Genomic DNA, 24,995 nt, shown 5'->3' on the forward strand with positions numbered 1-24,995 from the left:
GGGAAAGAACACCTTCTGTTCCACCAGCCAAGGGGGCCCACGATCGGCTGAAAAGGTGGGGGGAGGAAAGGGGGGGCCGGACCTGCCACCCACAGCCCCTGTAATGGCTTGGCGGACAAATCCCCTCTATGTTCCTTGTTATCCGCCTGCCAAGAGTGAATAGGGTCGTCTCCCGGGTCCCATTGCAGCTTATGGATGAGGGATTGCTCCATGAATTAATTATTACACCTTTCTCTTTCGGTGACAAGGGGGAAAGAGGGGTGCCCCGACAGGGAAGGGTAACGGTGGCCGCCAAATAGAAAGACAAGGCCTCCCCCCCCCTTTTCCACTTCTCAAGCAGGATGAAATGAGCAATAAATGTATACGGAAACAAGGCGTGGAAGCCGCGGTGGGCAGCTGGGGGGGGAACCCCACAAAAGCCGAAGGAAAGAGCCCGTTTGCAGCTAATCTGTCTTCCATCTGCCCTCCTCATTTCCATAGAGAGCTTTAGTGGGGCTAATCAGCCCTCAATAGCCGTCTTTCTAGTCCTCATGACAAATCCCGCTGCGTCTGGAAAGTCTCCCCGCATTCCAACCCGCTTTCGAGTGGGATTTTATTTAACTTTGCAAAGAGGGGGGGAAGGAAAAAAAATAATAAAAGGTGGGCTACCAGGCGTGAGAGTTTATCAATTTGGTTGTAAATGACTATTAAATAGAAGCCCCCGGTTGTTAGGAGCCCTAAATCTCATTTTGGCTGACAGGGTAGACGCTCCCTGGCTCATCTGGTTCCCATTGTCACCTTTCCTGGGGCCATTTGACGCCACTCGCCTGGCCCGGGGAGGACCAGCATTGTTTCACAAAGCTGCTTATCCCTTTTAGAAGAGTTAATAATTAGATTAGGACTTCAAATAAATTAACTAAGAGGTGGAGTGACAATGGGTGTGCAGGCTGGAGAGAGAGAGAGAGAGACGGGGGGGGGGGAAAGAGTTTATGCATGTGTGTGTGTGTGTACAAGATCCTTAACTGGGGATTGAATTAACCCATTTTGTGGGTTTGCACCATCAACGATCCAAAAGTCTTAGTTTGCACACACAAAGGGGGGGGGAACTAGCATTAACACACCCCAATTTAGCACTTCTAATGCCTCTGCTAGATTTGTAACTGATCAGATGAAAGGGCCTGTTTCAAAGCAAACCTACATGGGTGTCTCTAAAAACCCACCGTCAGCGATTAAGCCCTCCTGAGTTAGCTTAGCTGGGGGAGAAATGAAGAATTTACCTTCCTCTACCAATTAATTTATTTCTGGCTTTATTCAGTGCTGCTTGTAAGTTCTTGGCGAGGCCGGTATGTTGGAAACTTTTAGACTGGACAAATTTAGCAGACATTCTTGCAGATGAACAGGTGGGTTTTGAAGTGTGACCGAGCGGGGATTTCTGGTGGAGAAGTATACATCAAACCCTGTGTCTCGTATATCTAGCATTGAACTGATTCTAAGCAGGCACTGGGTCCTACCTCTCAAATGAAATTATAAGAAAAACGTAAAGGTACAAGACTCTCCCTTTATTTATTCAACCTATATGCTGAATATATATGAAGGGAAGCCGGGTTGGAAGAAGATGAGCGTGGTTTTAAAATTGGAGGAAGAAACGTCAATAACCTGCGCTACGTTGATGACACGACCCGGAGAGCTGAAAATGTAAAGGATCTGCAAGTTCTAGTACTAAAAGTCAAAGAGCACAGTGAAAAAGTGGGAAGAAAAATTAAATATAAAGAAGACCAAACAAATGACAACAGGTAGAATGACCAGCCTTAGAATTGGCAACGAAGATATTGAAGTGGTGGAGATCTTCTGCCTTCTAGGATCAGATGTCAACAGTAAAGGAACAAGCACTCAAGAAATACGCTGCAGATTAGCACTCGGTAGAGCAGCCATGAAGGCCTTGGAAAAGATATTCAGATGCCACGATGTGTCTATACCTACAAAGATCAGAATCGTGTAAGCCACGGTATTCCCCGTGACCCTCTATGGAAGCAGAGGTTGGACTTTGGAGAAGCAGGATAGGAAGAATGTGGACACCCTTGAACTTTGGTGTTGGAGAAGACTCCTGAGAAGACCATGGACAGCTAAGAAAACAAACCAATGGATCATTGAAAAATCAACCCAGAATTCTCACTCGAGGCACAAATGACCTGGCTCAAATTATCCTGCTTCAGACACATTATGCGAAGACCCAGCTCTCTGGGAGAAGGTTCTGATGCTGGGAAGGGAGAAGGAAAGAGAGGAAGAGGACAACCAGCAGCAAGGTGGAGGGACTCAGTTACAGTGGTGATGGGGGCACTGTTGGAAGAGCTGAAGGATCAGGATGGGGACGTCTTCATGGAGAAAACCTATCTACGGGGTCGCTAGGAGTTGACACTGATTCAATGGCACCTAATCAGTCAATTAATCAATGGGAAGAAAGAGAAGAAGAGGACGACCAGCAGCAAGGAGGATGTACTCAGTTACAGTGGTGATGGGGACACCATTGGAGACTTGAAAGAAGAGGTTAGGGACAGATCGTCACAGAGAAAATCTATCGATATAGTTGCTAGGAGTTGAAAATGACTTGATGGCAGATAATCAATCAATCACTTGATAGTCATCTGCTCACTCCTGGTTAACTTAAACTGTACATTAATCCCATGGTTGATCATTTCACTAAAACAGAACTTCACCCCCTGAATATCAGAAGCACGCGGCCTATCTCAATTGCCAAGAAAACTAAAAAGCAACATTCTGATTTTTAATCTTCTTCTGCAGCAAGCCATACCTTCAATTAAACTGCAATTAAAACTAACATCACGGTATTTTCAAAAAGACTTCAAAGCCTGACCAGGAGCATTAATGGGCAGAAGTTTGAGCAGGTGTTTGTTTTAACCAGATAAGGAGGATCTTCCATGCACTGGAAAACGAGCAGTGCATTTTTTAAGGCAGCCCGTAAGGAAGTTGTAATATTCCCACCGCTATCAAATACTCTGTGGCTAAGTGCCTAGCACAATTCTTCTGTGGACTGGAATTAAGCTCAAGGCAATCGAGGATATTTGACTGAATTTCTCATCACAAGGCGTGGCCTATCTTCCAGGCCTGCAAGCAGAAAGAAGACCCCAAAGGAACTGAAAAGTAGGACACTGCAAGGAAGGAAGGAAGGAAGGAAGGAAGGAAGGAAGGAAGGAAGGAAGGAAGGAAGGAAGGAAGGAAGGGAGGAAGGAAGGAAGGAAGGAAGGAAGGAAGGAAGGAAGGAAGGAAGGAAGGAAGGAAGGAAGGAAGGAAGGAAGGAAGGAAGGAAGGAAAGCTGCTGTCGGGTCTTTTCCCCCAGTTATTGATGGGTTCCAAATGGGCTCCTATCAAGGAAGGGAGATGCTGAAAGCAGAGACTTACAGACCTGTAGGAAAATCAAGGTGGAATCTCTCCAAGTGGGATGGCCAGAACTACGTAACCCCCAGATTGCATGATAATTTAAACAGCTTCTTCTTGCAGAGCGTTCACTCTCGCGTGTTTCCCAGCCCTCTGCTCAGTGAAAGATTTTGACAGATGGAGAAGATGTGACGGAAACCAGAGTTTGTGTTTTTCAGTACTACCTCTTCTAGAGGGACATAGAAGGACAAAACGTCCAGGTTCTTGGGATGACTCTTAAAAGTTATCTCCTTTCTGTTAAAGAAAGGTTTGCCAGAAGCACATAAAACAGAATCATGAGGACCAGAAGCTACAGTTAACTGTTTTGTCCATCCTTTCTTCCAGCAACTTTTCAACCCATCTGAGCTGGGGGCCACCACATCTAGTGGCAGTAAGTTCCACAAGCCAATGGTGAACTGGGTTAAAAAGAGCATCCTTCCATTTCTTCTCAATCGCTTCCCACTCCACTAGGTAACTGCCTCTAAATGGGACGCACGTAGAGCAAAACCATTCCTTCCTTCACCCTAGATAGGATTTTATCAACGACTGTCTTAGTGGCACCCGTTCTGATCCAGCTGGGTTTGAATCTGGTCTTCTGACCTTTCTTGAATTCAATCTCTAAGATGTCCGGAAGGTCTGGAGCTGTAGCAGGATCTCTGGTCTTTGTGTAGATGCCAGGAGGCGGCTGGTTCTGTTGCAAAAAGAAGAAAGAAAGGGAAGATGAAATAACGTGGTCCCTGCGCCAAATCCCCCAAGCTGAAGACTTTTACGTGTCAATAGACGTAACGGCTAACGGTGGACGTTACAATGCACGCACACCCTGGAATGTTACAGATTTTTCTAGGGCGTGCTGGTGGTTTTCTTTTCTGTAGCAAAGTGCAAAGAAAAAGTCAGTCTCGCTTTGTGGAAGAAGGATGGACACTGATGACTTTTGATCAGTTCTTTTTATTTTATTGATTGGTGGCAGAGAAGCCTGGAGAATTCCCCCAGTTCCCCTGTTGAGGCTCAAGCCATTCCCATTTCTACTTGAAACTGAAGTGACAAGCATCTAGCCCTCATGGTCCACGCATCTCAAAGCATGCTGGCTGGGGAATTCTGGGAGTGAATGCATCTTCAGGCATGCTGGCTGGGGAATTCTGGGAGTTGAAGTCCACGCATCTTAAAGCATGCTGGCTGGGGAATTCTGGGAGTGAATGCATCTCCAGGCATGCTGACTGGGGAATTCTGGGAGTTGAAGTCCACACATCTTAAAGTTGATAAGGCTGAGAAACACTGCCTTGGGCCAATGCTTTCCTGATAAAGATATTTAGATTCATTTCCACTTAGAGGATGGGAAATTCCACTCAAATTGCCCCAATTTTCACATCTCTAGACCAGGAGCCATATATCACTGGGCATCAGAGTATCCAGTTGGGTTCACCCCATCAAGATGTTACGGTCATGCATTTGATGGAACTCTTCCAGGTCCCAGAAAAGACTCCCTGGATGTTGGAGATCATCCCTGGAGAGCTAGTGGGGTGTAGTGATTAAAATGTTGAACTACGCTAGGAAAAGCCCAATTTAAGGTCACCCTCAGCCATGGAAACGTATTGGTACCTCCAGGCAGTCCCTGTCTCTCAACCTAACCTAGCCTACCTTGCAGGATCATTGTGAGGATGAAACTCTACCCCCACCCTGAGATCCGGGAGGAGAAGCTGGATACAAACGCAATGCATTGGAAAAGTTGCACATTCCTTTAACCGGCTGTATTTTAAGGAGAAAACCACTCTTTAATTCACCAAGATGACCTACTTCAGTTGGACATGAAGGCAAGGCTCCATCCTTGCTGGTTGAAGCCCAACTCTTGGCATGCCAAGCTAGTAACAATACTACCTTTATTATGGTCCCTGACCAGCATGATCTGAGCTAGACTCTCTTTGCCCATGGGGGCTCCATCAAGCCTCCGTGCTTGTCCTGCCCAGGTCTTTGCACACATGCCTAACCGCACCCCGGCCCCCTCCTCTCGGGCCCACATTTTCCCAAACAGCCTGAAGTTTGCCCAAGCTGAGATAAAGACACTCTGAAAGAGGTTTACCCCCTCTGCAAAACCCGAAGGCAGAAAGTGTCTGCGAACAAAGGGCTAGTGAAATCAGACAATTTTTTCCCCTCAACTTGATCTCATCTTCTTCTTTGACGCCCCCACAGCTGGAGACAGATAGCTCTGGAAGGAAAAGTCAGGCAAGGAGAGAAAAGTGTGAGCTTTTTCAGGGAGAAAAAGAGAGGTAAAGCCGAGCGAGCGAGCGAGAGACAGCCGCCGAGAAATGGGGGTTTATTCTGCATTGACCGAAAAACTAATGATTATTCTTGACCCCAGCAGGTGATCCTGCAGACTATGTTTTCTTGACAATGTCCCTGAGGTTAATACACCCAGGGGGGAAATAAAGGAACAAAGCAAAAACTCATTTTGAAAACACATCAACCTTTATGTATAAATATATTTCTTTTTCCCCCCTCCCTTTCGCCAGATTTTATAGCACAGGGGTGCCTTATCAGGGCTGATGGGGGGGGGGGGAGACACAAAAAACCTCTCTTCCCATAATTACTGTATGCCTCAAGCACTTTGGAGAAATTTCAACGTTTGGAGGTATGCAGTGGGGGGAGTAGAGTTGGGGGACCCATTTCTTTCAAAGTGGGGAGGGGGGAGAAGGAGGGAAATGCTCAGAAAAAAACAAAAATGAATGACGCTGTCTATTATTCAACGTATTCTACTTGGTAAGGGGTGGGGGGCTTCCTTGCAAGCTGCAGAGGCCCAAACTCAAAACTGCCTTGAACTTAAGACCACCTTTAAGGATCACGAATAGCCATGGACTGCTAATTAAGTTTCAGTACTGTCTGCATAAATTTGGATTATTGTTTTGCCCCAAACCAGCCATGAGGCTAAGCTTTCTGGCTTTGCAGTCTGCATATACCCTCCCACAGGCAACATCTGCCTTCTGGGTACAGTTCAAGGTGCTAGTCCTCACTCTTTAAAGCCCAGGGCTGCCCAAATGAGCCACAGGCCCAGAAATTTAAGGAGTCGCCTGTCCCGGTTATTAATAAAGTTGATCAAGGTGGGGTTCGTATATATTACATGTTGGTTTCCTAACTACAATCATCTGCATTCAGTGACATACCAAGTCACGCAACTGTCTGCTTGCTTGCTAAGCTTCATTGGTGCTGAGCTTAATTTTGAAGCCAACTTTTCTTTTCTGTTTTGGGAATTCCCTTCCTCAAGAATGTCCCCTCGAAGAAATATGATGGTCCCAACAGAAGAGAATATCTGTAGCTCTGGGTTAAACTGCGGAATTCTTGGGGTTCTCTGAGCTTGGTTGTTTTCTTGGAGATGTTGCATTACCCAACTAGGTCACTTAATCATTGCGAGGGAGTGTGGAGTTTTCTGCCTGTTTATATCTAGTAGCTTGCCCTATCAGTACCAACTCAGACAAACAATCAAGCAGGAAACAACAGCCTAATCTAGGAACTCCCAAGAAAAAACAACTCCCCCACCAACACTGACAGGGCAAGCTTCTGTATATAAACAGAGAGCAAACCCCACTCCCTTCTAGCACTGAAGATGTTACCTAGACGGGTAACGAAACGTCTGCAAGAAAACAAGCAAGGAGAGGCTGGATCCAGTTTCCATTCAAAAACTTCCCATTGGGCCAAAAGATTTAGGATGCAACCCTCCAGCTGACCACAGGTGGTAGTCAAGAGTTGCAGGAACTTCTTATACTACGTCCACCTGGTGGTGGTTTAGAGTTTTGCAGTCCAGATCTGGTAGACTTCCTTCCAACAGGGGAAGAGCTCCCTTGCTTTTTAAAATAAACAAACAGAGAAAGGCATCACTGCTCCATCAAGAGCAACCTAGCTCAGAACATTGACTGGCCTCTATGAGAAACGAAAGATGGGTCCTTCTTAGGGGGACACATCTAATGCAGGGATGACAAAAAGTCTAATGTGCTTCCTCTTCAGAATGACCAGCTTGCTGAAATCACTGGATAAGACTCCACTTAGAAAGGTTGCTGGCTGATGTCCAACCCAAGCATTTATCCCATCAAACAGACACCGAGAACAGATGGGAGAAAGCAAGGACGACAAAGTGGTGGGACAGCAACTTAATTATTTAAACCATGCAGATCAATTTCCCTCAACCGGTATGAGAAAGTGCAATGTCACTGCCGTTAACCAAACCCAGAAGAATGGCTCCGTCCTGTCCCAGCACCCGGTCCTCTCCCCGAAAGCAGCGGACAAGATGGGCAAGAGAAATTTGAGCTTAGCAGAGGGGAGGGGAGAATTTGCTTCCCACTTGCACACCAAGAGGATCTGGGCAATGACATCACCATGGACCCCAGAGCAAAACTCAAGGAAAGTGGAATCTTTGGTAGGAAAAGAGAAATATGGCAGCAAAGTCCAACTAAGCCCACCACCTGCTGGTCTACCAGTGGCCAGAAGATTGCTGGAGATTCCTCAGACGTTCATGAACAAGACAAGGAAAGAATGGCCATTTCCCTGATGTTCTACACCCATGTGTGACACCTATCTTTCAACACAATACATTTCAAACATCCATTTGGGAGTCATAGCTACTGAGAGTTGATACATCTACAACTTCTATTACAAGAGGACGTATTCCCTTGTAAAACTGACAGCTATCCTCCTAACCCTAACCAAGAAGATCTTCTGTGTCCTACTAATTCGCCTTGGTTGGGAGAGACCAGAATTTCAGGAATGTTCAACTGGAGTCAGGAACCCTTTTCTCTATACAAAAAAATCTTATCACTTCTGATCAGAAATTCAGCACCAACAGGACTGGAAAAAAATGGTGCAAATGGCAGGCGGGAGGGGAGCAATCCCAAATTCTGCAGAAATTAAAGGAAAAAGAGGACCCCAAGAATGTGAAAAAGCATGGCGTATCTTTTGCAAAGTATAACCAAGTTATGGATCGAAATTCCATGGTAGAGCTATCCCTATAGGAGAGTTCTCAATCATCTTGGGCTCAACTTTCTGTCTTTCTAAATTTTGTCTTCCAATATTTGAGCTGGCTGTTCTGAGCACTTCTCAAGTAGAAAGACAGATTCAAAATTATTTAGAATCGATAAACGAGGACTCACTGAGCACAGTAGTGCTGGAACATCAAGTGAGAAAGAACAACTGAAAACTTGGGGGAAGTGGAATAACTTGCTTTGCTATTTTCTCTGCAGATCGAATCACTGCTTGCTTAATCTTGGTTTGTTAGTACAAGCCACCATTATCACACTATGTTGACTCAGTGCAAGACCCACCACAGTTGGCTTAGGGCTTTTGATTATGTCCTCCTGGCTGATATCTTCGTGCAAATGCCAGAAGAAAGAAACACTTCCTTGGTACAACTCTGAGATGTGGAATGAGGTGGTTTCACAGAGAAGAGACTAGAATCAAGTTCCCAATGACTAATTGGCTCCAAGTAAAGAACCAGGTCCCCAGAAGGCTACAGGGGGTAGCAAATGTAGCATAACACGATTTAGTACTTGCATCAGATGTCACAACATGGCTGATGCAAGTTGTACCACCATACTGTCATTTGTGCAATGGCACCATGCATCATTTTGATGACACGTGACTTGTAACTGAGGTTGCTGGCTACGTTCTTGGTGGCAACCTAGGTTATTTGATTGCCACTGGGCTCAATGTTGCCCTCAGTCTTTCAACCATTTGGGATGATGACATTGGAGAAGCCATCAAGGTCCACCTACTGTTCAGTGCAGGAATCCCAAATCAGCATCTCTGACAGCTTCTGCGTGACCATATCCAGTGAAGGGGTTCTCAACCTCTCTAGATCAGTGTTTTTCAATCTGGGCAACTTTAAGATGTGCAGACTTCAACTCCCAGAATTCCCTAGCCATCATGCTGGCTGGAGAATTCTGGGAGTAGAAGTCCACATATCTTAAAGTTGCCAAGCTTGAGGAACACTACACTAGATCATTGATTCCACCGTCATAGTGCTCTTATTGATGTGAAGTTTCTTCTGAAGTCCATGTAGAATTTATTTTGCCTACAATTAAGAACATTTCTCCTGGTCCTGCACTCTGAAATGATGGGAAAAAATGGTATTGACCACCTTTGGTGTGACACCTTTACAGGTATTTGAAAAACACGCTCTTCTCTTCTGTAGGTTAACCATACCCAGCTTCAGCATAGGTCAACTTTGCATCTACTTTCTTGAACATCCTTGCCACCCTTCTCCCAACCTGTTCCAGTTGGCCCAGTTTTTTCTTCACATGGGGTCCAGAACACTTGAAGAAGGGATACAAATTGAATAAAGGCAGGATATAAATTTAATAAATAACTAAACGTAGCTAAGCAAATCAAGATTGTTCTGAATTTTCCTTTCTGTCTTCTAGGGAATCCACTCTTCCACCCAATGTTGGGTCCTCTACCAACTGAAATTCCCTTCTCTTTGAGTGTGTTGGCCCAACGCAGACTGTTTCCAAGGGACTCCACTCGCCCATCTTGTGAGAGTGCCCCAAAGAGGCTTTCAACATCCAAAGTGAGCCCTGTCCCAGCTCATCAAACTTTGGAATTCTAATGGTATTCATTTGCTCCTGTATGGAAAGCAAACCAGCTACTGTTGAACTAGAACATTGGAGTTACGTATTGTGGTAGATTTCAGATCACCACAAACAGCGGTCCTCCTGCTCTTTTCATCCAATCGCAACACGCATTTGTGAAATACAAACGACAACTCTTCCAGCTGGACTACAGCTCCATCAACAGGGCCCCCAAAGCCCTGATGCAGCGGGATGAATCAGCTGCCGTGGTTTGTAAACCACGATTGGTGGCTTAATACAAGTAAACCCAGTTTGTGGCGGTTTATTCAATACACGGTGGGCAAAACAAACCAGGGCTTGGTCCAGCCTATGAATTCGGCCTGTGGCTAAACGTGCAGGTGAGTGAATGACACATCTAATGCATCAGCAACGCCGCCGAGCAAATCTGTACAAAACCTGAATGTACAAATACGACGTAAAGATGCACCCATACAGAAAATTAAAGGTGGAAGGTTGCGTGACCTCGTATAAAGTAGAAGAGATTAGATTTTTTTTTCTCATTTCATTTTCCTTCCTCCTTAACTATATCTTTAATGTAAAAAAAAGCAGCCCCCCTTTGTATTGCTTGCTTAACAACACAAACGCAGGTACCCTCAAAACCCACAAACGGAGGGGGGGGTCCAATTACACGGACCAGGGATTTCAATTTTACATCTCCTGTTTCTGGCTGTGATCCTGCTGGTTGGGAAGAACAGGGAACAACCTGTTTTGCGTTTCGGAATCGCCCAGATCCTCCATCCGGAGGACCAGAACGGAGCAGAGAAAGAAGGGAAGGCGAGCAGGAAGTTCGGGAATATCTAAAGTCCCAACCAGGGCGGGTCTGCAGGTTGAGCAACCAACAGCAAACTGAAGTCACTTTAAGAAATGAAAATAAAAATAATCCCTGGGTTGCTGACTTGGGTGGTTCTTCTCCTTCCCCTGGAAAGGTCAGTCCAAGTTGTGGGCCAGGTTTCCGATGGGGTATCAATGCCTCCCCTTTATCCCCCACGACAGGCGAACGGGATTGCAATGCCATCTTTAAAGGGGCGATGCAAGGAGGGGAGGGGGCTGGGGGGCTGGAGGGAAGCCGAAAGAATAGGGCCGGAGAGGAGAGGGGGAAAAAATTGGAAGTAAATGGTCCATGAATTAAACTATGATGCACAGCTATCAATGCCGCAAATGGTTTATTCATCCAAGTTGATATTGTTGTGGCTGGAACTGAATGAAGTCTTTTCAAGAAGCCCATATGAAGTTAAAGCAAGTAAATTTCTATCTTTCTCAGCATTAGCTGCCTCATTGCTCCTCAATCAGGCCTCACAGAGGCAGAAAATAGCTCAACCATCTGTTTTCAAATCCCTCGACTGGCAGGACTCTCGTGGGGGGGGCTCTCCGAGGGAAGGAGGGAGGGAGGAAAGATTTTGGGGCCAACTTAGGGCAGATGGGGACCGCTCTTCCCACCTCAGTAGCAATCAGACTCCCAGGGCACCCATCCCAAAGAGACAAACACCAGAAAAATTGGCCTTTTCGAACATGTTTTGATAGGAAGGAAGGAAGGAAGGAAGGAAGGAAGGAAGGAAGGAAGGAAGGAAGGAAGGAAGGAAGGAAGGAAGGAAGGAAGGAATAGGAAACTGAAAGATGAGAGAAAGGAGAAGGGAAGGGATGGGGAAAAGAATCATCTGAGTCTGCATCTTCATGAAATAACTAATTCCACACTTTTGGAGAGTTACCGTTAAAACTGCAGTTTCTCAAATTTGGTATGCAGCTCTCCAATGAAAAACAGAAAAAAAAAAACCTAAAAAGGATTAAAAATGCAGGAACATGCAAATGTTAGGGTTGGTTAAGAGAATCAAGTAAAATCTAAACCATCACCGGCAAGGCTCAGATTTTGTGAATCAGCTTGATACAAAGAAAGTGTTTTAATTCAAACGGACATTATCTCTTAATCTAATCTAGTAGATTAAGCAGAAAGGCACAGAAAAAAAATTATCCACGTACAGTAATTACACTCTTTCCTTTTTTAAAAAAAAATTAGATGGCTGTGGAAACAGCACGAAATAGACTAAAAATTAGACAAATGAAAGAATGAAAATTGATAAGATGAACTTAAACATTCACCTTTCAGGGTAAAATAGGTTTCAAAACGTGCAACAGGCGGATGAGACACAATTCCAAATGCCTACTTTGTAAGAAAATACATTAAGAAATAGATATATGTCAATATTTGAACCTGACCTTCTCTAAAAAGATATCAGAATGGGACAGAAGTGACATTAGAAGAAGTATTATGTGCCCATCTCATTTACGCTTCCCCTCCAAATCAAGCAATCAGAAGGAAGCAGATACGAAAGAATAAATCACACAGAGTTGCAACAGGAACTTCTTCTGAAGATGGGTACTTCTTCTGTGCCTCTTCACTGGCCTTGATGTAATCAGCCCTTGTGGGAAAGAGAAGGAAGGAAGGAAGGAAGGAAGGAAGGAAGGAAGGAAGGAAGGAAGGAAGGAAGGAAGGAAGGAAGGAAGGAGAGGAGAGGAGAGGAGAGGAGAGGAGAGGAGAGGAGAGGAGAGGAGAGGAAGGAAGGAAGGAAGGAAGGAAGGAAGGAAGGAAGGAAGGAAGGAAGGAAGGAAGGAAGGAAGGAAGGAAGGAAGGAGAGGGGGAGGGAGGGAGGGAGGGAGGGAGGGAGGAGAGAAGGGAGAGGAAGGAAGGAGGAGAGATGTCCATCTCCTCCTTCCTCAGGAGAAATGTCCATCTCCACGTGTGATGGGAACAGCAACCAAGATGGCCATCACACACACAACAGCCACCCTCTACAATGGCAGGGGACAAACGTCCCAGGGATACAGAGAAGGAAGCTAAGGTTGATTGGAAGGCAGCATGGCTAAGGATCATGCAGAGATGCAACAGTCAGCCTCATTTTGGGGTAAAGCACTTACAGAAGGCGTCATCCTTAGTAGCCTAGGAAGATCTGGAGCTACGTGGAAGGGAGTTTTCTCTGATTCTCTTCTTGCCACTCTGCCTACCCCCAGCCTCAATGACTGATTGTCTAATTAGTGCTGATGGATAGTTTAAGTAGGTCTCCTAGCATAGTGAATCCATCAGAGCATGAAGTGGAAATAGACAGAGCCAGCAGGCAACGAAACCATTCTTCCCTTTAAGACGTCGCAAAAGCAGCACCCTTGTTTCCCCAGTGGGCACGCAACGGGACAATGAGGGACCGGTGGGGCACCCCCTTCAGTTCTGCCCAAGAAAACCTGGCTGCATTCGCACAACCCACAGCCCCCAGGGGACCAAATTAGCCCATGTTCTGCTTGGCACAAGGCAACTATACACTCCCCGAAGGGTTCACAGCCGCAGAAAAAGCTCGCCAAGGGTTGAATTCTCGACAGAAGTTCTCGCGTCGACTAATCTGACTTTGAAAGGGGTTTTCATAGCTATGTAGCCCTCCAAAAATATAAAAACTTACGAGGACAACCCCGGTTGACCACCAGAATGGATTCTCTGCACCCTTGTCCTCAACCTAGGAAAAATCTCCTTTTGCCCCAAACTCCTCAATGATCTAAAGACCAGGTGTGACTTGCAACCTCTGAAAACGTTGCTTACAGACCTAGATTGCTTATGGACAGTTATCATGAACTATGCCATCCTTTAGGGATTCTGTAAAGAAATTATATACATATATGAGGTGCCCTTCTGTTTACAATTTGAGGGAGGGTCTCCTTTTCTTCTGTTCGTTGTTGTGACGGTCCATCAAGTCAACCTTGACTCCTGGTGGCCCATAGGAACATTTTTCTTGGCAACGTTTTTGGAAGTGGGCTGTCAGGACCTTTATCTATGGCTGAGTGTGGCTGACCAACCCAAAATCTCTCAGCAGTCTCCTGGCTTCTAACCCAGCGCCTTTAACCACTACACCACACTGGCTCTCTTCTTCTGTTTAAATAAAGCCAATGAAGAAAAACTCACCCAATTTCTCACGTAGCGTAGCGCAATGAAAAGCTTCTATTTGGAGGTTTCCGGCAAGGGCCTGCAAGATTTTGTGGGGTTTGCGAATGGGGCATCTGGTTTCGACCCACACTAGCCACTTCCAAACAGCCTCTCCCGACAAAATGCAACCAAACGGTTCGACAATGTCATAATGTCAATGGCCTTGAGCGATGGTAACCCAGGATGTCCCCGGAGCAAACACTAGAGCGTTTCCAGAACCCTCCAAAGACAGCAGAACTTGGTCACCATTTGATTCTCCATCACTGAGATGGAGGAATCAAAGAATATATAAGCATATGTGAAGTGGCACTGAATTAGCAAGCAAGTTCATGTGAATTAAGAAGTGGAGTCTTTCTCAGGGGCTGTACCTTGAGACAATTGGAGATACGAGCCTGCCTAATCCATATTCCCCCAACTTAGAAGGCTTGCAACTCAAATACTTATGGGCCTTTGCACTTCTGAAATACCCCAATGTAGTTAGGAGCTCAAAAAGAATCTCAAATAACCATGGGTCCAGAATATCACACGTTGAGATGAACATCCAGTTCACAGCCTTTTTTTAAATGCAAAATTGGCCTGCCGATTTCTTCGAAACGTTGTGAGCCAAGCTCAAAACAGGTTGGGGGTGGAAGCCACAGTAATCTAATGTTTGTCTAAAGGCATTTTCCTGCCCTCGTAAAATGGGGTGAGGGATGTCTAGAAGAGTCCAAGAAGAGAGGAACAGGGGGTGGGGGTGTCCCTATGAATCTACAAGTCTTCATTTCTCGATCCCATGGAGTTCTGTCCCCATGTTTTCATAACAGAATGAACCCACCATAAGATAACTTGTTCAGAACAGCAAAATTATGCTTCCTTATCCCAAGTTAAATTGTGGAGTTATCTTCACCAATATTGTTGAGTTATGTTGGGCTCACATAGAAGCCAACATCAGTTTGCCATCTTGCATTATGTGAAGCTGACCCACTGGGTCATTAAACCATGGTTAAGCCAACCTGGGAGGGGGAGGTCATGGGACTGGAGAAGATCCTCAGATGTTTCTCCAAGCCATTTATGGCCCTCTTACCTTCGGGTTCTCCAAGATACCGGCTTCATAGCTTTGGAGGATGAAGATCCAAGCAGAAGGAAGGCCGAAAATACAAAAAAGGAAGACCAACGTATCAGTGAACCATCAATATATACAGAAAAACGATGCGAGAAATGGGCAGAAACCATAACCCTCTTTTTCTATTCTCCCCCAAGCTGGCCTCACACCTCCTATAGGCACTCCTTGCCCATAAATAAATAAATAAATAAATAAATAAATAAATAAATAAATAAATCCTCCCATCTTCCTCCCCCGCAACGCCTCTTGTTTCTCCATTAATGGACTTGACGATGAAGAACTTGCTCCCAAAATTTCGTGCAAAGGAGAGACTTTGGTGGCATTTTTGCAGGGGGCCTCGTCACCGGCGTCGACTGATTGACGAGGCAGCCAAGGCGAGTGTGCAAATGTCTACCTGTTCTTACACGCTCCTCTCACCTGGTTTCCCACAATTCCATGTATTCCTTGGGATGGGACGGGGGGCCAATGATCTAAGCTGCTTTCTGGTGAACCAGAGTTGGGGACTAGCCACATCTCCCAACTAGCCACTTTGAATCTTTCCATCAACCATTTTGAGAATGGATCCAAAGTGTTGCTGGGGGCGGGGGGCGACAAATTTTGGAATAATCCAGAAGGCAACAAAATTTGTCCCCTCGCCCAGGACACCTCGCAAGATTCAAGATGGCAGATGTCTTCTTCTGACCTCAAACCCAGCTCAGACGAAAAAAGCAAGCAATATGTTGGAAAATTAAGCCACGTAATTCTCCCGTGGGCCTGCCTAAACCGTTTTTTATCTACCGATCATTTTTATTAAACAAATTTTTAACAAGACCAAAACAGCACGCTGTTTTTACTTTGAAAAGAAAGTAAAAAGCAAAAAGAAAAGCAAGGAGAAAGTGAAAGAGACTCCGAAAGAAAAAAATAGAAAAGAAAAAGTAAAGAAAAAGTTGTAAAGGAGCAGCTTCTGATCTTCTTATCCACAGTTATAAATGCATTTAGATTTAATAACTCTCTCTCTACTTCCAATACCTCGACCGTGTCCACATTCCCGTCCCCAAAGAATCCGTCTTCAACGGAAACTGCTTCCAAAGAAACTGAGAAAAATGTGGATTTTTCTAACTTGATGGAATTTACCAGCTGAAAAAGCGGCAGTTATCACCAATGGATGGATCCGTTAAATGCAAATGCTCTTTAGTTGACCCAGTAGAGCATCCAAGTGCAGAGGCACTCTATCTTTGAACATCAGAGAGAGAACACAAGCAACATGGCGGGGGGGGTGCCAACGTCAGCTGGTGAAGCCTGTCCCTTGCTGGAAACAGAAGAGAAATATGGACTCTCAATCCAGCGAGAGATCGATCTGGTCCTCACCTGATGTGCATAAGATTTTCATCCATGCTCCAGGGATGAGAGGGGGTGACGGGGACAGGAATACCGTGGTCCTGTAGCAACATGAAAAGAATAAAAAAGAATAAAAATAAGAGAATAAAAAAAAATAAAAGAAAAAGAAGAAGAAAAAGAAGAGAGATTAGGAGCACAAGAAGACGATGTTCGTGGTTCAGTGCCCAACTGCAATTCCCCCCATTTAATTTGCAGAGAAAATCATTCCTGCTTGACCTCAAATAATTTAGCCCCCACTTTTGTAAAGTTTAGGTCCCCAAAACAAGTGGGGGGGGGACGAAGCTCATAGATTTATCTCCAATGTCCCCAGAGCATCCCCCCCCCTGTTTTCCCATGGGTTTCTCCTTCTTGCAAATTTGCAAAGAAAAGCTCCATCTGGATCCTTTGGGCTATCAACAGGGTCGTGAAAACTGACTTCGCACATGATGTTACGTCGTTAGAAGCAAACCCAGTTCAGCCTGTGGTCTAAAGGCAGCCACGAAGTCTTTTGCTGGCCGGCTGAATCCTGTTGTGTGAAAACAGCAACACGTATCTTTTTGACCACACATGCACAAGGCGGTTTTGTTCCGACATTGACTTCTTTGCTCGCCAAGATCACGGGTGGACTAACTGGCGTGGCCAAATTCACATTTTCTCAGTTTCTTTGGAAGCAACTTCCGTTGAAGACGGATTCTCTGGGGAGGGGAATGTGGACACGGTCGGGGTATCGGAAGTAGAGAGAGAGTTATTAAATCTAAATGCATTTATAACTGTGGATAAGAAGATCAGAAGCTGCTCCTTTATAACTTTTTCTTTACTTTTTCTTTCTCTTCTTCTTTCCTTCTTTCTTTCTTTTCTATTTCTTTCTTTTGATGTCTTTTTCACTTTTTCACTTTCTCTTTTTTTCTTTTTGCTTTTCACTTTCTTTTCAAAGCGCGTGCAGTTTTTGTCTCGTTAAACATTGGTTTAATAAAAATGGATAGATAAAAAAAGTTTCAGGCAGGCCCACTGGAGAATTAAGGGGCTTAATTTTCCTGCTTTTTTGAACTATGATGGGCAAGGAAACAAACAAGCACGGGCCACGTTTGAACAGTTTTTTCTTCTAAAGAGAGCCTACGTGGCATTGCAGCAAAGGTGCTGGGTGGGGCTGGGAGACCTGGGTTCAAATCCCCTTCTATCACAGAAGCTCCCTGGGGGGCTGGGGGCCAGTTACCCTCCCTCAGCCTCACCTACCTCGCAAGGTTGTTGTAGGGAGGAAAATGGGAGGAAGAAGAGGCCACCTTGAGCTCTTGAAGGAAAGACAAGACATTGCCCAAGGTGCCTTATTCAAAAGCAGACCTAAAGTTTTAAACTTCAACCCTGGCGTTTTGGGGATGAGAAGAGCTGAAGAATGAACATTGGAAAAAATTCCCTTTATTTCCCAGTTCAGGGAAAAGATTTGAAGAAATAAAGTGGGTCAGTTTCATCCATGGTTTCATTACGATATATCCACAGTTAAAGACCCTGCAATGCATTTCTGTCTTTGGGGAACAGAAACAGACATTATCAGAAAGATATTTTAGAAACAGACATTATCAGAAAGATATTTTGGGTGCTTTCAGAAGGAAGCCACCAATAAATCTGGGTTAGGATCCGAATCTAATATCTTCTTCTGCTTCAATTCAATAAAAAGGTAGGCGAGTGCATCTTCAAATAATGCAATACTGAACACCTAATTAACCGCAACTCTTGGAAGCATCATATAGGACTTTTTTAAGCATATTTCCATTAATTAATCAATATTTATCTATTTTAATTAATGTTATTCTGTTTTGACTGTAAACCGCCCAGAGTCACTCTGTCGTGAGATGAGAGGTGACAAATTTGAAATATAAATAAATAAAAATCAATCAATCAATATTCAGTTTAGTGCCAATCGTAAGCTGATACCGGGTTGTGTTTAACGCAACCCAAAATTCAGAAATGCGAGGGTAGCACATACGCAGTTGTGGTGGGGTTTTAGACACTGCTCAACTTCGTGGGTACAAAATGGAAAAAAGGAAGATTTCGTCAGAAGAAAACTACAAGTTTAAAAAAAAGATGTTTGCGTCAGGGTGAGCTTATCTTGCGGAATGATATTTGGAAGTGTGGGGATTTTATTTTACTGATTGATTGATTGATTGATTGATTGATTGATCAAATTTGTACACCGTGCAACTCACCTTATAAATGACTCTAGGCAGCTTATGAGTAAAGCACATTTTACTACTCTGTGACTTTGTGAACCATAAATTTAAACGATATGTATATTCCTCTGATCCTTTACTTGTAATATTTCATTAAGGTCCATATAAACATTTATGTTTAACATTTTTCCTTGCCTATTTCCATTGGGCTGGAACCAATTGCCCTATTTTATTTCACTTCGAAGAGTGCAAATGCAAATCAGGGGTCCATTTTGTGGGATTCATTAACCACACTAATTGTTGGCCCTTCGAGCGATGAGGAACACCAACCATGATTACCTTTATTGTGAGGTTACAATAACAGAATCTTGCAAGTCTGAAAGCATTTCTCCCCTTCTTTTCTTTTACTGTCTGGAAAACTAGGGAGGGTCCCTTCTGAGACGCTTCCCATGCCCCTTTTCCTTCTGTGGGCTGAGACGCCTTTTCCACGCCTGTTGTCCGGTCGGCCGGCTCTTCCTCCTGTCTCTCAAGGTCATTCCCACAGACCATTACAGAGCCCTTTTCCTTCCCTCTCCTTTTTCTCTCTGGAAAACTAGGGAGGGTCCCTTCTGAGACGCTTCCCACGCCCCTTTTCCTTCTGTGGGCTGAGACGCCTTTTCCACGCCTGTTGTCCGGTCTGTGGCTCTTCCTCCCATTCCCATAGACCATTACACTAATCAAGATCTACCTGTATTTCTGATTCCATCTCTGTCTGCTTCTTTCAAGTCCATGCATTGGAGATCCTTTACTTTCCACACCCCTGTCCTGTCCTACCTTCCCCCTCCTCTCCCCACACAGAGACAGTCATAAACCCAAGATCTCTTACAGGGTCATCGTTCTCACTCAATTAGTCGGAGACGTTTCTCCAAGTGAAATGATCTGTGAAAACCGGGCAACTAAACACCAGGCACAGAATTAGCAGGAGACGTAGCAATATCGTGATGCTAATCTCGTCAAACAAGGAAAACAGCAGGATGTTCTCTGAGAGATGCTCAGTGCTGCTGAAGGAAACCCAGCATTTTCAGCTTTCCTCTAGATTTTGTTTCGGTTTACCCCGTTCAAACTGTTAATGGGGTATAGATAAAAGCTATCCAACGTGCACACCCTTGCACGTCTACCTCTGCTCTCAAAAGTTCTCCTGCCTTTGAGTGTCAGCAAATGGGGAGTGTCAGGTCTCTGTTACCCCAGATATTGATGGATTTAATCCATTTATTCAGCTGCCCGTCTCGACAACAACGCCGGTCATTTTGCGCAGATTTGCAAAATTGGGTATAGCGCTGGCTCCAAAATTTCACAAGGATACCCGCTTGGAAAATCTTATTCCTGAAGCCACTGTTATGGGTTTTCAAAGTATGCTCCAGATGGTTCTTGACATGATCAGAATGAGAAAGAATATGTAATAATGCAACAGGGTCTATTTCTAGATGTTTCCAGAAGCCGCTTGAATCGCTTCAGTTCAGACAACTTGGAACGTATTATCTTTCAGACATAATACGGCTTTGCTGGTTCGATCAACTGGCAGGGCTGTTATAGAGATCAAATTAGCAATCTCTTCAAAGACAGAGAGAGAAACTAAGTTAGTTAGCTAAGCCAAACGTTGATTTCATTTTGGTTAAGCGTGCTGCGTGGGCACTCAGCTCCTGCAGTGTATAAACCACAGCTTATATATTTATTTATCCCATGTATATATTTATATGGGATAAATAAATGGGCGGCGAGCACAATTAAAATAAAATAAAAACAATTACAAACTTTGCAAAAGTTAAAACACAAAGTACTGAGAAACATCAAGCCCAAATCACTAATACAACCAAGAAGCTTTGGGAGTTGTCTGAACCTAGCCCTTAACAGCTACGGCTAGCAAAACTATCACATCACGCTGTGTAAAGCCCCAGTTAAGATGATAGCATCAGTAAATTGCAGTTGATCCTTCCAATCCACCCTGATGGTCAGGATCCCTTCGGCAAACCCACGAGAGACTGGGAAGCACCTTGAGGATTTCCTTATGCTATTCCAGCTAATGGGAGCTGGCCTCACTGATAGAAGAAGACTTTGTCCCCCAGACAAATATTCCACCCAGGACCAGATAGCAATTGACCTTTCAAATCTGTGCAAAACGGCCAGTGTTGTTGTCGAGATGGGCAGCGAAATAAATGGATTAAATCCATGAACATCTGGGGTAACGGAGCCCTGACACTCCCCATTTGCTGACACTCAAAGGCCGGAGAACTTCTGAGAGCAGAGGTAGACGTGCAAGGGTGTGCACGTTGGATAGCTTTAATCCTTAAGTTCAGGATTCATGAGAAGCTGCACGGACCCGCACACACACACACACACACACCCCAGTGGTGTTCTTTTCCTGCCCTTTTGTCACAGTAGGCTCGGCACGCACCGGGGAGCTGTCCACGCTCCATGGTGTCTGAAGGGGAGGAGGGACCATTCACACTTCCACAGCCAAGCTGCTCTTCGTTAAGAGCTCATTAGTCAATTAAAGTTCTTCTTTGTTTATCCTGAATGGGCTACCCTGAGCGATGCAGGCGGACTGGGGAGGCCAACTCTCCCTTTATGAGGCTAACCTCCCCTTCCCCGGGCCCACCCTGGAGGCTACGCACACGCTCTGCAAACTCGGCTGGAACCACATTACAAACTTTCTTCTGGTTTGTGGGAGAAGGCTTCTAGCTCAGGGTTTCTCAACCTTGACAACTTTAAGATGGGTGGACTTCAACTCTCAGAATTCTCCAGAATTGTCCCAGAATTGTGGGAGTTGAGGTCCACCCATCTTAAAGAATATTGGCTGGGGAATTGTGGGAGTTGAGGTCCACCCATCTTAAAGCATGCTGGGAAAGTCTGGGAGTTGAAGTCCGTACATCTTAAAAGTTCCCAAGGCTGAAAAACACTGCTTTAGACCAGGTTCACAAGCAGAAGGATTTACAACTAAAGGGGAGAAGGATGAATACACAGCAAGGAATCATCATTCAACACTTTCAACCCTCCTAATCGTAGAGTGACATTTCTACACCCAAAAATGTGATCAGTGGACTTTAAAGGAAAAAAAAGTTCTGAAGCCTCGAGTTAGAGCTAGATCCATCTAGCTCAGGAGGAACTACAGTTTTTTGAGTTTTAAGGCAGAGTTTTTCCATACTGTACTAGAGAAGAAGTCATCTTTGGACCTTCATTGTACAGACCTAACCCTGAACTGTGGCCTTCCATACAAGTAGCCACTGCTCTGGTCTGGAGGAGGAGCCGGGGTTAGCTATTAGGAGCTCTATTGACATTCCTCCATGGAATATCTCAAAACCTAGTGATTCTCTCTTTCTCATTTATTTATTGGGGTCATTGTTGCCAAGTCTGAGCTGTTTATATACTCTACTTTTCTCAATAAAAACAAGGAAAAAAATAGGTGCAACCTTCCATCCAGTGCAGTTCCTAGCCAAGGAACCATAAAACGGCATGAACAAAGGCATCACCACTGCAAAACAGAACTACCTCATGACCCATCCATCTGCTGGAGCAGAGTTTTAACCCCTTTCCAGACACCTAACAGAAGTAGTTGGAAGCTGGGATTTTAGATCAAGTAATGGGATTGTAGACCCAGCAGCCGCTAGGTGGAACTAAGATTTCAGAAGGTCCACCTAGATGATCGGGGATTGCAGCTCCAGAATCCCCACTCCAATCAAGCTCTTATTTTATGGCCTCCCTTAAATTTTGTTGCATTTAGATGACTGAGACTTTTTTTCTTTTTCGTTATTAATTAAAAAGCAATAAAAAGTTATATTAAAAAAAAAGATGGCCAGACTGAAAGAGAGAGAGAGAGAGAGAGAGAGAGAGGCCAGATCATCTAGGTGGACCACCACGCAGGAAGACAGCATTGGACTATACCAGTTTGAGGCTGGAAAGATTTTTTTTTAATGTTTTATTGATTTTATCAAACTTTGATTGTTGTGAGCTGCCCAGAGTCATTGAGAGAATTGGTTGGCACACAACTTTAATAAATCATCATCATTCTGATCATCCTCTCTTCTTCCTTGGCTCCATTTACTATGAAACTCAGGTATGTTTACCATGATTCATATAGGTCATTAGAATAGGTTATTAATTGACTGAATCCAGAATTGTCTACGGTGGTGGGAGCTTCCAACTGAGTTTCCTCTTTGCAGTCTTGGGAAACCCCGTTAACCACGACCACTGAAAACCAACAGCCATTTCTCCCCTTTCTGAAGGAGAAACCTCATGAAAAGAGAGCTAAAAATCCTACAACAAGCCTGTTCCATTAAATAAAGAAGGGAACACACCTTCCAAACGTCTCCAAAACCTGCCTTGTACGCCCTTTGGACACCAAAATGTTGTTCATCTCTAGGTTTCCTTCCCCAAATACCAGGTTTCCTTCACTGTAGCTCACCAGATGGTTCCATTCACACAACATTCAAACCTTACATCAGGTTAACAAAATAGAACTCCTGGGCTCACCTAAGGTGTCCTCGCAAACCACAAAATGAAAATAAAAATAATATCCCAGCTTAGTGTGATGATCTGGCTCATTAAACCATAAACTACTCAACTCCATTCCAGTGTCATGTGACTTGTTACGCAAGGCCGGGCAAAGCATTGGGAGGGAAATACTTTTAAGCACCCCTCCCTTTTTTTTCTTAAAATATGTTGTGTTTTGAGTGTTTTGAACAAAGAAAAAAATCAGGGAAGAGGAGCCAAAGGAGAAAAAAGGGTCTGGAGTGAACCTTTTCCAAAGCCATCCTTAAGATTCACACCGGATTTGAACGTCAGAGGAGAAATGGAGAAAAAGGTCATTCAAATCGGACCTCAGTCTTAAACATCTCTTAGAATTAGGATGGTAGGGAACCCCCGACCCAGAAACAATTTAAAGCTCTCCTTTCAGAACCAGCTGGACAACTGCATTATAAAGTTGGCAGGGAATGACTTAGTTTATGACTTGCCAGAAGGAAATGAAACGATAACCCAGGTTTTTAGATGCACTGAAGATGCACCTCCTTCAGCAGAAGAAGACACTCAAGGATAGTCTCAAGAGTTGGGTCCACATGTGAGAAGTTCTGCTGCTTCCTTGGCCATTGGATAAATAGAATGGAATGGAATGGAATGGAATGGAACGGAACAGAACAGAACAGAACAGAACAGAAAAATGTAGAAAAATATAAAAAATATACAAAAAAATAAAATAAAATAAAATAAAATAATAAAATAAAATAAAATAAAATAAAATAAAATAAAAAAATGGAACGGAACGGAATGGAATAAAATAAATACAATACAATACAATACAATGAGAGGGGGAAATTGCACTGACTTAGGACAGGGTGGGAAAATTTACATTTGCATAGCAGGAACTCAGAGGAACATTTGGAGCCCAGCCCGCTCTGAGTCTTGAGAACAATTCTGCTCGGGACTGTTGTAAGTCGAGGCTCAACACCTGGAAAGCACCAGGTTGGGGAACCCGGGTCGAAAGAGAGCGGCAGAAAGCCTGCAAGATTCTCAGGTGCTCCATTGAATCGGAGAACAATGTTCGGAGGATGAATGGGGGGCGAACGTGCCTTTCCCATTAAGTGTCCGGTTTCCTGCTCTCGCTCCCTTTCAGACCCCCATAACCCAGGCGCTGGAAAGTCCGCCCAAGTCCTTTCTAGGCCCTCTTAATGGCTTTCCACGGGGGCCTTATTCCTTCCTTAAAGTAGGCTTTTTCTGGGGGGGAGAGGGGGAGGGAAAAAAAAAAGACGCAGAAGCCGGCGAACCACGGTCGGTTTTCCCATAGAATAAGCGCCCTAATTAAAAACACGCGTACGCCGAGCCTTAACAACGCGTCTATTTGACAATTTGTTTGGCAACATATGGGGGACTCTTGTAAATTTCCCCCCGAGGCAATAAATAACAGATGGCAAGAAAGAAAAAAAAGAAAGAAAGAAAGAAAAAGCCACAGAAATGCGCTTGTTCGATGCTCGGGGTGTTGGGTGGGTGTGAAAATAAATAAATAAAGTCATGCAATTCACTGCAGGCTTTTTCTGCACTGACTCCCAGCCTTCAATTCAGGACCTTGGAAACTGTATATATATATATATATATATATATATATATATATATATATATAACCTCAAGCAATTTTCTGGTTTATACACAAAACTGTTCTTTTCTTTTTGATTGATTGAACACAGTTGTCAAGCATTTCTGCAGAAGAAAGGATTCCCCGGTGAGGGAGTGAAGGGACCTGATGCAAAACTTCTAATATGTTTTATTGCTACTTGATCTTCAAAAAAAAAAAAAAGGACAAGAAAAGAAAAAAAGGGGCGGGGGGAAGCAAAGAGCTGTTGCAAAAAAAAAAATCCATTTACTTTACCTGT

The 24,995-nt window shown here is 44.3% G+C and overlaps 1 protein-coding gene across 1 annotated transcript in view; it reads right to left on the reverse strand.

Annotated features, from left to right (window-relative positions):
• Positions 1 to 24,995, reverse strand: part of ASS1 (argininosuccinate synthase 1) — a 73,925-nt gene that overhangs the window by 29,283 nt on the left and 19,647 nt on the right. Inside the window, exons 7-9 of the mRNA XM_088147093.1 lie at positions 16,424 to 16,494; positions 15,038 to 15,068; positions 4,012 to 4,102 (exon numbers count right to left, since the gene is read on the reverse strand). Of these exons, the coding sequence (XP_088003219.1) occupies positions 4,012 to 4,102; positions 15,038 to 15,068; positions 16,424 to 16,494 (193 nt within the window). The remainder of the gene's footprint in view (positions 1 to 4,011; positions 4,103 to 15,037; positions 15,069 to 16,423; positions 16,495 to 24,995) is intronic.

This window comes from Python bivittatus, unplaced genomic scaffold (genome assembly GCF_059951505.1).
Source record: "Python bivittatus isolate LINGU-HERP-01145 unplaced genomic scaffold, Pbiv_v1 ctg000160_np1212, whole genome shotgun sequence".
NCBI lineage: Eukaryota > Metazoa > Chordata > Lepidosauria > Squamata > Pythonidae > Python > Python bivittatus.